The following is a 16,155-nucleotide window of genomic DNA, read 5'->3' on the forward strand; positions in this document are numbered from 1 at the left end:
CATACACAATTATTCCATTTAAAGATATTAACTTGAATTTACAAATTTTATTGAAAAAAATTTTCACAATTTTTCGAAGCTTGAAACTTTTTTCTGGAAGCTTAAAAAAATTTGTGGTTTTGCACATGTTTTAATATTCATATATAATTTACCTGCTATTAAAATTTGATAAGGGTATTTTGTTTCGTTTGAAAGATAATAATTTTGTAAAATTATTACTGAAAAAGAACTTCCAAAGTTTTACATCTCTTTCTGTATTATGATTAACCTTTTTCAGTAACAATTTTTCAAAATTATTATTTCTCAAACGAGTATTATTATATTATTATAATATGTGCAAAACCCCAAATTTGTTGTATTTAATTTAACAATATTGTAATAATAATTATTAGTAATAATATAAGTAGAGAAAATGAAAAACAAGCTACATGGGAACAACGACCGCTATTTGTTTTGGGTGATTGTTGTGATTCGAGTTAAAGTCAAGGGCGCCCGAGACAGAAAGGAGTATCACAACAAGCAATCCTTAATATGAAACGAGTAGATATGCAAATTAGGTAAAGAGAGACATTATTATTTATATTGCCTTTAGAGAAAGAGAGAAACCAGAGCCGGCGTTACTAGCGCCGTTACCCTTTGTGTTTTAATTATAAAAGTATACATATATATATATATATTGACTTTTATCTATAGTTTTCCTTGCGATGAAGGAAGAAAGAAAATATTATTACCTGGGTCCCTCATTTACAAAGGCTATTTATTGTTCAAGCGTTCGTATTGTTTGTGGTAATCCTTCGTAGGGTCTAATACAGGTCTAATCGGTCTAATATACATATATTATAATATATATTAGCCTCAGAATCAATCTACGAGTGCGAAAAGGACACTCACGCTTAGGGCCTACCGCACCTAAATATAAGAACGAATATTTTTTTTTAATTTAAAAATCATATCGTGGATTATTTTCCTTGGGACACGTTCTACATGTCTTCAACGAAAATTAAATTAAAAAATCTTTATAATTCACTGGTGAATTCACTCACTATATGTGAGTGAATATAAAGTTAAATAAGTGAATTATTAGTGAATACTTTGTGAATTAGTAAATAGTGATTTGGTGAATAGTAAGTATTAGTGAATATAATTAGTGATAATAAGTGAATAGTAAATAATAATAGAATTAAATTAAGGGCATCCGGGAAAAATCGAGCACAAAAAGTGTTTTCCCGCGTGTCGTCTCACTCCTAAATAATTAGAGATATTTAGTTCGGATTTATCATGATAATTAGGGGAATTCATGATGATAAAGAATATTCTCGAAATTTGCAAGTAATTTTTGAAATAAATATTGAAAAACGAAATTACAAAAGTTGGATTTTTGGCGAAAGTGAGAGACAATATGGCGGCGAACACACAGACAAGTGGATCTATGTGTCAATGGTCAAGGAGGTGGCGCCAATTCTCGGAAGTGGTCGCGACTCGAACTGAGGAAATGTATTAATCTCAAATTACTCCACTTTCAATCGTTAATAAAATAATTTCCTCGCAAAATTATTACAAAAACGGAGAGGGCCGCTCCTCGGAGAGTCTTCCTCTATGACCCCTCCAAATATGAACCCGAAATATTTTATCCTCTCAAAATGAGACGTCTATACTGAACCGTGAAAAACCCCTTTTTTCCGTATATTTAAACAATTTTTTTCAATAATTATCTATCAAAATTTCTCTAAATTCCGAGAGGACCGCTGGTCCCAGAGCATTTCTCTATATTTACCAAAAATTCCCGACTCAAAATATTCTTTTCTTTTTAAATGAGACGTCTATCACGAAACCAGTATTATTTCCCGGATGCCCTTAAGATACTGTTTTCTAAATTTTTTCAATCATTAAATAATTAATTGAGTTGTGTTTTGTTTTTGATGTTAATTATTATTAATAAAGTTAAAAAATTTGTTATAATTTTTTTGATGTTTATTAATAAATTAAAATTTTTTTTATAATTTGCAAATCGTCTGTAATTGGATAAAGGTCAAAATTAGAAATTGGTTCTATTGGATAAAAACAAAGCTGGAAATTGGTTAAATTGGATGAAAGGAAAAATTGGAAATTGGTTATATGGTACTTTTGAAATTTTTTGCTTTCTTTTAATAATTGTACGAAGTTGAAATTCAAGTCGAAAAACAGCACATTTGGGAGTTAAAGGGTTAACAGATAATATGAGAGCTTTACGCCTTTACCACAAGAAACGGACTTTGTGGATTTTTTACTTAAAGTTGTCAATGGTGAATTAAATGATGCAGATGATAATGTTATATTACCAGAACATATTATTTTTCTATTTTCATTTTCTAAAAACCAATGAACCCGTATGCTGCACGCCTATGTAGGTACGTACCGCCTATTCACTACATACTTCGTGTCCTGTGGTCATTTGACCGCATGTGAAGAGTGCTGTACCAGATATATTACGATTCGAGGGGAACAAAATTACATACACGTTATGTAGGCTGGATTACAATAATATCTAAACAGTTATGGCTGCTAACATTTGCTGCATTTGTAATGAAGATATACAAACGATATGTTGTACTCCATGTAGGAGTTTAAATACGTGTGGATCTTGTTACATGAACGTATGACATGACAGTTCGGCAAACTAATGATTCAATACAAACAGTATGTCAGTAAATTCAGCAAACTTTTTTCTTTAATTTTTAAGATAACTTGGAATATTGTCATTGAGAAAGAGAAAATTATGTATATGATTTTATTAAAAAAGATTAAAAGAAAATTTGATAATTGTTTGTTACAATTAATTAACTTTTAAAAATTTAATAATAAAAATAAATGAGAACATCAATTTTATAGTTTTAATTTTCAAACTTCAAAAAAGGTAAGATTATTTAAAGCAAGTGGAAAAACCACTGCCAGAGGGCAGCACAAACTGTCCAAATTAGGAGAAAAATCCTTTTGAAAATTATGTTTACTTTCAAGAAGCCATTTTTAAATGGCGACCACTGTTTGAAATTGCGCAACACGGTTAATTAATTATAGAAATATTCGCGCATCAGTTTACTTATCTGAAGGAAACCGAAAGCTACTATTAGATAGTTATATGCATATCAAAATAAAATAATGTAAATTAAAATTCAAGTGAATGTAGGAAATAAAAATTAACAATTTATATTTAATAATCACAAACAAATATGTATTTTACGTACAAACGAAACAGAAAAAAGTAACAATGTATTCAGAAATGAGTATTTTAAGTAATACGTTATTTCTTTTTAAAACATCTTTTAGAAAATCGTTAATAACCGTGATGACCGTGACCACCATAGGTGCCGCCTGAATGATCATTGCCTCCTGAGTTATGCACATGAGCAAAAAATCCACCATGAGGATCAGCATGATATTTAACACTTCTGACATTGCCACCTGGTTCCTTGATAGTGTATTCACCATGAACATCCTTTCCTATGGGTACAGAACGAAAAGAGTTCAAGTGTTAATATTAACAGATAAAATTTAGAGACTGATTAAAGCCCGAAAAATTTTCCATAAATTTCTTGTCGAAAAGACGCAATTTTTCGTAAATTTTATATATAGTCGTCAAAAATAATTTAACTCCGTACAACAGTGCAGCAGTTTTTGAAGTGTTTTGAAAACAATATTATACTGCTCGCTTGTTTGTCAATTTACTGATATTATTGCAATTAAAAAAAACTACCAGAAATGTAGTTGTTTTTACATTTATGATGCTCTTTTAATATGTCGTAAAATATAGCTAATTTATTTTATTGAAAAATATGATTAAGAATTGAATACCAACAAACAAAATTATTTCAAGCAAATAGTCTATTATTTATAAATTTTTTGTAGACGCATGCAAGCTCTGTGCAATGTGTCTACTGCACCTAACCGAAATTTTACTTTCGATTTTTTGTAAAAATATTTCTTTTAGTTTTAAGAAAACAACGGTTTTTAAATTTTATTATAAAAATGTAAAACATTACCGTCGCGGTATTCTTTCTGTCCATGAAAATCGCCAGTGTGATGATCTTCAACGCCATAAGAAAATTCATATTTGGGATGAGCTACATAATCAATGTGATGATGCCCGTGTTTGTCATGAACTGAAATTTCGTGATGTGGTCCCTCAACTGGTCCATGGAAGTGAGAGAAGCTATGAGCATGGTGTGTTGATGCATACTGAACTCCCATAAGAGCCAGAACAGCCGAAATGGCAACAAACTGCATAGAAAGATAAAAATTTTAAGAGTTTATTTAAATTAGTAAATATTTTCCTTCATTAAAACATGTCAACATTTTTTTATAAATAAATTACTACAAATTAATTATTTCTTATTCTGTTCTATAACAGTATTGTTTCAAATACAATGATACTTGCAAAAAAACTAATTATAAATTACATTTTAAATTATAATTTACTTGAAAAATTTATCAGTTCATAAGCAAATTTATAACTCGTAGTATTTATAATATTTGATTATAATAAAAATATTAAATCTAAATATTGACAATATTACCTGATAATGTTGAGTCAATATAGTCTCAACATTGATATGTCTACCTCATAACAAAATTGAAGCAACATTATAAAATATAACAGTATATTAAATATATTATAATATTTCAAGTCAGTGTTACCACAATATTTTATAATTATTGCTAAGCAACGTTTAGTGAATATTAGTTGACAAAATTTTTACAAGGTGGATAGTATTTACACAATATTGTGCTAAAATGAGTTAATTGGGTTTTAATAATTCACAAACTTTAAATCTAATTTACAATCATGAATCCAATTGAGCTACTAATTAAATTGTAGTATATTACGAACCTTCATGGCCATGTTCTTGTATTCACTAGGATCATAAACTTGAATGATACAGTATCAAAGTTGGGCCAGTTTATATAGCTGTAACCGCCGTAAGGTTTTTGCCTGTCGCAAAATTTCGCCATTGCATTGTTATTTAATCCATTATATTTAGTACGACGCGACAAAAAAGATGTGGACCAATCACTTTCCTATGCATAAGTGTCGCATACTATTACTTTATTTACTTACGAAAATGCTATTCAAACAATAAAATATCTGTTTATTTAAAACTGTTTATGCTTTATATCATAATTGATTAAATTATTATTTATTATTATATACAACAATCGTGGTTGTCTTTTAAGCTTTTCTCATCTTTGTCTAAGTGTGTAATTATAGTTTCATTTGAGTATGTTTTTCAACAGATTCTGCGAAAATTCGTAATGTGGTTATTTATATTATATTTAATTGAATATAGTATGAAAAGTAGAGGATTGATTGTAATTAAACTCACACATGTTTTATAAAGTAATGAGAGAAATTAAAAAAAAATTGGCCACAAAAGACTCAAAAAAAATTTCTTTAATCGCTGTCAGGTGGGCAAAAGTTATTAAGCGTCAATGTACAGACATGGAAATTTCTATGATTTTTTTTATAATCCTTAATGTTTATAACTAATATTTATGTTAAAATCTTAAATGTTGAAGAAACGTAGAGGCTAAAATGTTGTTTTAATTATATTGATGTAATTTATAACTTGTACTAGCGAAAAGTTTGAGTAATGTCATTCAAATGAGGGTGCAATTACAGGAAGGATTTAAGAGCTACCACTTAAAAGATGTGCAAATTAAATCCATATTAAATGCAGTAGTTATTTAGTTACTACTTCTATACTGTGAATCTAGTATAAAAGCGTAGAAATCACGTTTGAAAGTCATAGTTCTTATTTGACCGTCTTAATAACAAAATGAGGATGATTCTTAAGGTAGTTCGAAAAAAAATTTACTGATGACAAAGAAAAGAAAACTTTTCTAAAAAAATATGAAATATATTTAAAACAATTAAATTACACAGAGAAAAGCTAAGAAAATATTTTTGGCATTCTTATTAACATCACATAGAACAATTAAAAAATTCAAAAATAATTTAGGTACAACTATTAAAAATTTGTTGATAATCTTCGAATTATGAACTTTTAATATTCACCTTTAAAACTTAATTAATTTGAAAACCGAGTAATAGAATTATTATTATTAATTGAAGTTAATTTGCAATTTTATTTTTTTAATAATTTTAAATAAATCAAATTTTGCATTTCATTTCGCAGAGTTTTAAGTGAAAGAAAAGTGTTGTGAATTTTTTGTGACAGTTCATGATTAAATTAAAAGTGCTTCGCAAACTTATAGAAATTAAAAATTTGTTTAGTGAATGATAAACAATAACAGTTAGATTATAAGTGTATATATCTTGTGATTTAGTGACATTTTCGACACAAACTGTCACTGAAAAACACGTGTATAGTGAAAAAATTTTAATGCGGTGAAAGTCAATCAAAATCAAATCAATTTACGTAATCGACCCCCTGGATATATATATATATATATATATATATATATATAATACTTTGGTTGTTAGAAATTCATGATTTTAAATAGGGTAGATGCACCAGTTTTGGCCCCTTCAAGGAATTCCTTATTTTTTAGGTCTTCTCAGGTCTTCTTTTCTTATGTTAATTATAAAAAATAAGTTACTGACACTTGTTAACAGATTAATTATCATTCTTAGTTTCTGAATTTTTTGTTTTTGAAGGTTAAAAAAATATTAATAATATAATAAATTAATAAATATATAAAAATGTCAATTTTGCTAGTTTTGGGCAAAATTAATTAGACATGAAATAAAAGCAAATTCTAACTCTTATTTAACAGAAAACAGTACTTTAACTTAATAAGATTATGATATATAATATTTTATGTAAAAGAATATTATTCTAATGATCCTAAAAGACATTTAACTTTTGTACTGACAACATTTTTCATGTTACTAGAATGTAAAAGCTTCAGTATTTTAATTATTATTTTATATTGCAATTAATTTCTAAGTAAGTACCCAGTAAGTAAATAATACTTTGAATCTTAAAATTCAAAATTGGCATCGTGCCCCTGTCCAGGGCACTTCGTATTCAAAAAATTTGCATTCTTTTTAATGACAGTTACTTACAATTATCAAAGAACTTAAAAGATTATAATTTATTGTCAATTACAATATGGTTAATAAGCCTTTGACTTCAGTTGTTGAACTAGGAAAGGATGCAAATAACAAATGGAACCAGACTGTTATCGTTTACAAATTTAATTGTAATAATTGTTCTGCCCCTTACATCGGTGATTCAAAACGTAATTTGTAAAAAAGAATCAAGGAACATAAAAAGAAAAAAATTGAATCTGTGTTTAATGAACATTAAACTACACTTAATCATTCCTTCAATTTTGATGATGTTAGAATTGTAGAATTGGAATCAAATTATAAAAAACGATTAATTTCTGAAATGTTACGTATTAAATTTAACGATTATATGATCAATAAAAAAGAAGATTTACAATTTCATTTTTTAATAAAGTGTCCTGGTGATAGTGTCAAACCAAGACACTGAAAAGTTGCACAACAAATAATGAAATAGTGTTTCATTCATTACTCTTCCGATAATCGATTAAAAGAATATCAACAATAAAACTTTATGTTTATTATTTTTGTCATCGTGCCTATTTCATTAGATATCAAAAAATATGCAAATAAAAAAATTAAGAATGAGTACTCATAAGAATAAAGTTGTCAATAAGAAACAAAGTGTTTATGAAATAATTACAATAATTTAGCTTTAACTATGCATAGGTTTTTTGATGATTTTTTACATATTTTAATAAATGATTTTCAGATTTTTAACATACTGGCAATAATTGTAGCAGGCTCTAATTCAGTTTTCGCTGGTTTCTCATCTGCAGCTCATTCTTTTATGCATTTTCATGGACCAGTTGTGGGTCCTGATTTCGAAGTGAAAGTCCCATATTTTGCTCCTCATAGTGAGCCTGATTATCTGCATGGTGAACATCATCATCATCATCACCACGATCATTATTCTCAGGATTACGTTGCACATCCAAAATATGAATTTTCTTATGGTGTTCAAGATCACCACACTGGTGATTTTCATGGGCAAAAGGAACACAGAGACGGTGAGTTCAAATCATAAACAAATTATGAATTTCTTATTTTGACTCTTAGCAGATTTCAAAAAATATAGAAAAAAAATAATTATAGTTCTACAGAATCACTCCTTAGAATCTTAGCTTTCTATCTATCCTAAGAACCGTAAAGCAAATATTACCGAATTTTGAATAACTGAATTACTTTGTATTTTAGTACAAAGTTCAAACACATATTTTAGGATCAGCACATGTTGGTTATGTTTACTCTTTTTATCACTATTAGGAAACACTGTTCATGGAGAATACAGCGTGATAGAACCAGGTGGTACAATTCGTGTGGTGAGTTACCACGCGGATAAAGATGGATTTCATGCAGTGGTGCACACTTCTGGTAAAAACGATCACTCCAGCGGTACTTATGACAAACATGGTCAAAATCATCATTTTCAAGGTCTCCATAGAGATGATCATCATGAAGACGGTCTGAAAAATTATGCCACATATCCAACTCAAGAAGGATATTTATAACATTTTTGTATACCACAAAATTTTTTATTTTTATTTAAAAACGACTTTGAACTGAAAATTTTCTAGGGAACTAATTCTCCTCCTTACATCTGTGAATTAATAATTTAAGGTTATATATTTGTTTTACTTTTTATGTCCTTAAAGATCTCAACGTTCAAACGATAAAAATATATTTATTTATTTTTCAAATTAAAATTTTATTAGAATAATATTACGCCATGTACCTATTATAAAAAAATTGATAAAGCTTCAAAATTTAATTATCTTGTTTCTCCATTTCTATTTATACATATATTTAGGTTGAAAAAGTAATATTTCCTTTAGTTTGATAGTTCAACATTTTTATAACATTATGTTTCTACGTACATTTGGTCTGATTTCGACTCCTTTCAGCTTGTATTATTTATTTCTATTTATATTATTATTATTATATTTACTATGAATCCTAGATAGTACACCTGGGGTACACAAGTACCCCAGAAAAAAATGCAATGGTTATATTCTCAAATTTTGTATTTTTATTCTTTAATGTTTTCAAAATGATTGTTAATTTTTTATAAGTTTCAGATATAGATAATTGTTTATATTTTTAGATAACTGTTATAAAATTGATTGCAATATCATATTTTTAATATTATAACCACTTTCAACATTATTTTTTAAATTTATTTATCTAAATATAGTATTCTCTATTTTTCAAAAATTAAAAAAGCACTAAAAAGATTATTCATATTTGATGTGATGGATATCACAGCTGTGGCTTCACATTTTACGACTTAAAGCAACTATATACAGTAATTGGCAAATTTAAGTGTTCTAACAATCTAAAAATTAAAAATTGGGAGAAAGTTCAGAAACTTTCACCAAAACTAATAATTTTTCAGAAATAATTATGACCTTAAATTTTCTCATCAATATAAAGACAAATTTTAAAATGAATTTTATTATACTTTAAAATAATTTATATTCTTTATGGTAGATTTTCGTAAAAATAGAATAGGATGTTTTTTCTATTAAATTCATTGAATATATACATATTTTTTGACACATGTTTTTAAATAACCTTTATTGAAAGGTGTTTATCATTTGTAACATAAATTCTAATACAATTTAAATAAAATACGTTCTTCAAAAAAGATGTTTTAATTAATCGATTTATTTTACAAAATTTAATACTTTCTTCTAACAATAAATACCGTTTTGTTCTATATATAATTTAAAGTTATTGTAATATAGTAAATTTTAATTCGGAATTAAGTATGTATATAATTTGTATGTCCATTACTAGAATTTATTCGCTTCTATAAATTTTACTAAGAAAATAAAGCGACATAAACCCATTAAATATTTTTTCTTGTGTAGATTTGACGCATAAACAGAGGAAGAAAGTGACATTAACTAATGCCATTGAAAATTTCACCACTATCAACGCAAAAAGACAGTGAAGACAATAACTTCTAACGGTAGACGAGTAAATGAAATTTCGTAGAAATTTAATAGAGACCGTGACATTCTTTGCGAAAAACTACATGAAAACTGAGGATATGTAGAACACATTTCCCTTTTCTGGACAAGGAAAAGACAATAACAACCTTGAATGAATAGAAAAAAAGAAAATAGGAAAAAATATGATTAGACACTAGGATGGTCTGGGTGCCAACTAAAATTGGCAAATACGTAGAAAATTTAAATTAATTCATATCTAATAGTATTTTTAGTAAAAATTAACTATAGTAAAAAACAAAAATTTTAATATCTGCACAATTCAGTTGCCAATGATTTTCAAAAAAATTGTTGAATTTAAGTTAGAATCTTAACCAATAAATTAGTTTTTGGAATCAGATTCTTTAAACCAGAACAAAAAACTGAAAAGTAGCTCGTTCTCCATTGACAAAATTTAATAGAATGATAAAGAAGGTCTATTATTTTTGGTATATTTACATAATAATCTATTTATACAAAAAAATTAACTAATTTTTAACAATTATCAATCAAAAAATTTGAATGATGTAGTTTGAATTGTTTATTTATTTATTTAGATATGTACAGGACATACCCTTTTTACAAATGTACTCCTAATACTAAGGTGACAATAAAGATTACAAAATGTAATGACTTAAAAGCTAGGGAGCTACTTCGTTCATGACGACTGACTATTAACTTAAGGATTTTGGAGAACGGTTTAACGCGAGAACGAGGTGTGCGCATATTGCCAGTTCCCTGAGGACAACGCGGAGCACACCCTCTTCTCATGCAAGAAATGGGACTTGGAGAGGCAGGCCATGTTCGAAGGTGTAAACAGTCAAGTTACACCGGAGAACATGGTATCGCTGATGACCCAGTCAGAGGAGAATTGGCGGCAAGTCGAGAACTTCATAATCTCGGTTATGTCGAGGAAGGATCTCGACGGCCGCCAAAAAGCGTAATTTAAACAGCTTTTAATTTTGTTCGTTTGCTTTTATTAATTTATTTTGTGATTTATTTGTCCTTATACAATTTTAATTTATTCCGTTTTATGTTTTTAATATTATATAAGCGTTTATTATTTTTTTTTCTTTTTTTTATATATCCGTTTGCAATTTTATCTTTTGACTGTTTACACTTGATTAAACATTTTTTTTATTATTGTTGTGCTGTTAATTCCGCTTTTATATTGAAATAGTTTTAAATTTTTAACTATTAACGCAGGATAACCGCAGAGAAAAGCAGAAAGTCGCATTAGCGACAGAGTTGGAGCGCCACCCTCGAAGGCTAAAGTCTTACGACAGTTCCGAGGGATGGTAAAGGGCTCCAAAAGAAGGGTTACGGGTTTTAGTGGGTCGGGCTGGTAGTAGGTCGCCAGTTTGTTAAATTTATTGTAACATTTATTTATTTTTCTTTTTTTATATTTCCTTTTGTTTTTTTTATCATACCAACCCCACATAACCTTGGAGTGCGGAATGCAAGGTATCTGTAGGCAGATTTCCCAAAAGTCCCTAAGCAAAAAAAAAAAAAAAATACTAAGGTGACAATAAAGATTACAAAATGTAATGACTTAAAAGCTAGGGAGCTACTTCGTTCATGACGACTGACTATTAACTTAAGGATTTTGGAGAACGGTTTAATGTACAGTAAAATTCAAGAATACCTTACACAGATTAAACGTGTCACACTTTGTTAGCCATCGATACTTATGAGCTCAACACGTTTGTCCGTGAAAGGCATTCTTGAATTCGACTATACCTCCAACCAGGGTATAATTGATTTCACATCTCGTCCTCTTTTGTTCATTCTACTATAATTTATCCGTCTTTGTATTTTTCTTCCCAGATCTTGTCACAGTCTTTGTAGTTTGTACAGGTAAATCTTTATATTTTTTCGCCAATTTACTTTAGAATTCGACAAGTTTATCGTTTGAAATAGACATTTTGGGGATTAAAATTGTAAATCAAATTTAAATGTTTTTTGTAACAACGCAATTATAAAAATAAGATTCCATGCTAATAATCTGATTATTAAAGGGCCATGTTTCTGCACCTAAAGAAAAGTAATCTCGTATTTGGAGAAAAATCCCTTTTTCGAATAACCTCTTAATTTATCCTCTCAATTAAAACATATATTAAATTCCAATAGAGAATATTTTTATTCTTTTCTGATTAATAACAAAACAGAAGAGTTTTTTAGGTTTTGATGTCAAAATCATTTAATTCGAGTAAAATAAAAGTTAATTTATTAATGGCTAATTCTATCAAGCCCAATAAAAAGTTAATCAATGATTAAAACCAGTTTGGTCTATAAAGGGTTGTAACGATCTTTACGTTCACTTGCGGATTTTACCCGCGAATCGTTACAAAAATGGCAATTTACGGATTCCAAATTGCCGAATTATAAATTCCACACTTCGAACTTATAATACACCATCGATGACACGTTTTAGGGAACTTCCCCGGCACCAGGTAGGAAAACTACCCGGGTCACGATGCTGTAACAAAACAAAGAACTTTCCCGGACTAGCTCTTACCGAGCTCAATATTTTATTTACACGAAGTTACGTTTTTTATTGAAACTATTGATTATACTATTGTATAATATTATACTATTATACTATTGATTATATTATTATTATTATATTGTATATTGGTGACTGTTTATTGAAAACTGATGGTAGATAAAAAGGAGCATAATTTCTTATAGTATATTGCGGAACATTAAATGGAAGTAATTGTAATATAAACGGGCAGTCAATCATACCTTTTAGAAGCTTAAAAGTAAAAATAATATTTGAAAATTTTTGTCTGTCTTCCACTGACCAAACTCCGAGCCTATTCTGCAAAATTTTAAAATCAATTCCTCTAGGAGGGTTAACTTTATCTTCTCTCCAAGCTAAGAATTTTATAAACTGCTTGTGGCATTGATTAATTGCATCAATATATTTTTGAAAACTAGAGAACCATATAATATTAGAATAATTAACTTTTGTTAGAACCAATGTTTAAAAGAGTACAATTAAGGTCGATTTATTCTTAAATTGTCTTCATGATCTAATTAGGAATCCTAAAGTCTTAGTAGCGCTGTTAACAATTTCACTAATATGGTCCTTAAAAGACAAATTAGGTAAGAAAGTGACTCCAAGATCCTTAATTCTATAAATCCTCCCAAGCACAGTATTATTAATTTTATACTGGTATTCCAAAATTGACGAACTTCTAGTAAAAGATAAAATCTTGCATTTAGTAGCATTCAGATTAAATTTATTGTCACAACACCAATTATTAAAAATGTTTAGGTTATCTTGAAGAGATAAGCAAGAGTTTAAATTAGAAATAGGTGTATATAATTTAACATCATCTGCATAAAGAAGATAAGGGCAGCCTAAATGCATTGATACATCATTCATATAAATTGAGAACAAAAGTGGACCCAAATTGGATCCTTGAGGAACACCAGATGACGGGAAAAATGGTTTTAAAATATGTCCATTATACTGTACTTGATTAGGTCTATTTACTAAATATGATTTTATTAGTTTTAATAGTTTATCAGATATATCAAAAGTAAGAAGTTTATCAAGCAACAAAGTATGATTAACTTTATCAAAAGCTTTTGATAGATCTGTATAGATTACATCAACTTGTTGGTAATCATTCAATAAATTAAATAAATCTTGCGTGAACACCAACAAATTAGTAGGGGTTGATCTTTTTGAAATAAAGCCATGTTGATATATTGATAAATTAGCAGATACTTTATCAAGCACAAAGTCATAAATGCACTTTTCAAATATTTTGGAAAAATTGTTTATAATAGATATTCGACGGTAATTTGTTATCTCTGATTTATTGCTACTCTTATAAATAGGACAAACCTTTGTACCCTTCCAAACAAAAGGAAAAATGCCATTATTAAGAGATTTATTAAAAATTATCAATAATGGTTCAATTAGCGCTTGAGAAAGTTTACGTATAGCAAAGGCAGGAATTAGGTCAAATCCAGATGTAGTTTTGAGAGAAATTTTACTCATTGCCTTTTTAATCATACTCTCATCAATTCTCAAGAAGTCACCTAAAAGCTGTGAATTATCTGTATTAGGAGATACTGTAGATGCACATGAGACTTTATTCGATTCTGGCTACCGCATTTAATTTATAATTATTAATCAAGAATTAACTGAATAAGTTTCGGCGAAAACTCAATTTGGTTTTTATAACGTGATTATTTAAAATCAACGTTACAGGGTGTTTAGAAAAATTGCACATTTAATAATTTGGGAACTTAAACTCACACATTTGACAAGAAAAATAATAGTTTATTGATTATTCACTGATTTATATATATTGATTATAACAATTTTGTTTGAAAAGTTTTAAGCGACAAGTGAGAATAATTAGTACAGTCCGTAACTTGATTCCATTTGCTTGTCATCTGGTAACGTTGAAGGTATTCGACAAAAGTGTGGTGCTGCAGGTGGGTTGAATGACCACTGTTTTCTCCTAGTATCCAAAATTCATTTTTGATGTAGGTCAAAGTTAGTTGAGTGTCTCCATGAAGGGTACGAATGTTGTTACCACTCAAGTCCATTTCACCAACTCGAACATTCAGCAAGTTGAATTGAAGTAGCTAAGTCAGCAGGGTTTTCTTTACCGGAAATGGAGTGCCATTTGGCAGTTGGTAGATTTTCTTGAAGGAAGCAAACTCTATTATGAACAAAGTCCTTCCAACGAGATGGGTGATTGTTGATCCAGGTGTAAATGATTGCTGAATCTGTTTAGATGTGAACAGAAACTTTTTCCAGATTTAAGGCTTGTTGGTTAGATTTTGTGTCTCCTATGTGATCAACAGCTCGTATATAAATGGCGGCAGCAAGAGCCTGCTGAGATGCATCACAAAATGCATGAATTTCGATGGTGCATGATGTAATTTTCAGCCAGCGTGGAAATGATAAGGTGTCGATTGATTGTAATTGTTGAATGAAGGCGTTCCATTTTTCAATGTGAAATGATGGTAGCTGATCATCCCAATCCAGTTTGAGGAGATAATAATCCATGAGAATCGTAAAGCTTAGCAATTGTCGACGGTGTTGATTGTTGTCACTTTAGTTTGCGTTGTAATCGTTGAAGTAAAGTAAAAGGTATCACTTGAAGGATTCCAATTCATTCCAAGAGCATGAACCATTTCTGTAGAGGATTAATCAATAGACACTGTTTTTTGTAGTATTTGTTTTTCAGCAGGTAAGTTTTGAAGCGTCGTTGACTCATTACTTATCCATTTTTTGAGAGGAAAGCCTCCCGCCATACACAGGTTGATTCCGCGTAGCAATCGTCTCAAAATCATTCGCCTCTTTTCGGACATTTTCGCAAAACCCGATTTCGTTATATCTCCCACCATGTACTCGCTCACTAGTTCTCTCAACATTTGTGATTAATCTTATTAAGATTCTCACAGCAGCATTTTTGAATTTCCAAGAAGTGATGTTGGTTTTTTGAGAGGAATTTGTACGACGTATTCTCCATTGAGCTTTCTGCTATGTGTTGACTTGAAATGATCTTCGATCCTGGATCCACCAGAGCTCTGACTTTGAATTTTTCTTCTTGATCTGATGAGTTTTGAATCTTAGAAACATAATTTCTGGATTTTGGGTGCAAGTCTACACATAAATAGAAAAAAGTTGGAATAATTTTCATTTTTCAAATCAGTAAATATGCTTCGAAGACCATTTGCAGCTTCTTTAATATAGCTAGTCAAAGATTGGGGAATGAATAGATCTATAGCAAATTACAATTATAATGAATATATATTTCCTTAAATTTAAAGGTTGTAAATTATCTATCAATTATTTATGTCGTTTACTTATCTCTGACAAGGAAAAAGTCCGACTCTTCATACATGTTCAATAATATCTATTTTATTCTTCATTAAAAGAAACATCTGATTCGTTTAATTTTGCCTGTCTTTTATTTTCTGCACTCTTTTCTAATGATGATTTTATTTAAATAATGGATTACTTGCATATTATCAAATAAATATATTTCCATGACATAATTAATTCAATCAAATCAATAGCTGTAACCTTTAGGGTATGATTATTTAAAAAAGTTGCAA

The 16,155-nt window shown here is 29.0% G+C and overlaps 2 protein-coding genes across 2 annotated transcripts; one reads left to right on the forward strand and one right to left on the reverse strand.

Moving 5' to 3' along the window:
- Positions 1–3,160: 3,160 nt before the first annotated feature.
- LOC122498103 (cuticle protein 7-like) lies at positions 3,161–4,922 on the reverse strand. The gene is made up of 3 exons (XM_043605685.1): positions 4,865–4,922; positions 4,017–4,254; positions 3,161–3,477 (listed from the first exon to the last, which is right to left on the reverse strand). The coding sequence occupies exons 1-3, from the start codon at positions 4,874–4,876 to the stop codon at positions 3,311–3,313; spliced, it is 417 nt and encodes a 138-aa protein (XP_043461620.1). The 5' UTR covers positions 4,877–4,922; the 3' UTR covers positions 3,161–3,310.
- A 2,345-nt stretch (positions 4,923–7,267) lies between these two features.
- On the forward strand, positions 7,268–8,778 carry LOC122498104 (histidine-rich glycoprotein-like). Its single transcript, XM_043605687.1, has 2 exons — positions 7,268–8,076; positions 8,333–8,778. Exons 1-2 carry the CDS (start codon positions 7,728–7,730, stop codon positions 8,575–8,577), a joined length of 594 nt encoding a protein of 197 aa, XP_043461622.1. The 5' UTR covers positions 7,268–7,727; the 3' UTR covers positions 8,578–8,778.
- Positions 8,779–16,155: the final 7,377 nt, after the last annotated feature.

The sequence above is a fragment of the Leptopilina heterotoma genome, unplaced genomic scaffold (genome assembly GCF_015476425.1).
Source record: "Leptopilina heterotoma isolate Lh14 unplaced genomic scaffold, ASM1547642v1 Lhet_142, whole genome shotgun sequence".
Classification (NCBI taxonomy): Eukaryota; Metazoa; Arthropoda; class Insecta; order Hymenoptera; family Figitidae; genus Leptopilina; species Leptopilina heterotoma.

What these genes read in the sequence shown, in the direction of transcription:
- LOC122498103 (XM_043605685.1), bottom strand. An exon ending in ACAGAAAGAATACCGCGACG is followed by an intron (nt 3,478 to 4,016) that starts GTAATGTTTTAC and finishes CTGTACCCATAG; the next exon opens with GAAAGGATGTTCATGGTGAA.
- LOC122498104 (XM_043605687.1), top strand. Translation starts at nt 7,728, where the DNA reads ATGCATAGGTTTTTTGATGATTTTTTACATATTTTAATAAATGATTTT. An exon ending in GCAAAAGGAACACAGAGACG is followed by an intron (nt 8,077 to 8,332) that starts GTGAGTTCAAAT and finishes TATCACTATTAG; the next exon opens with GAAACACTGTTCATGGAGAA.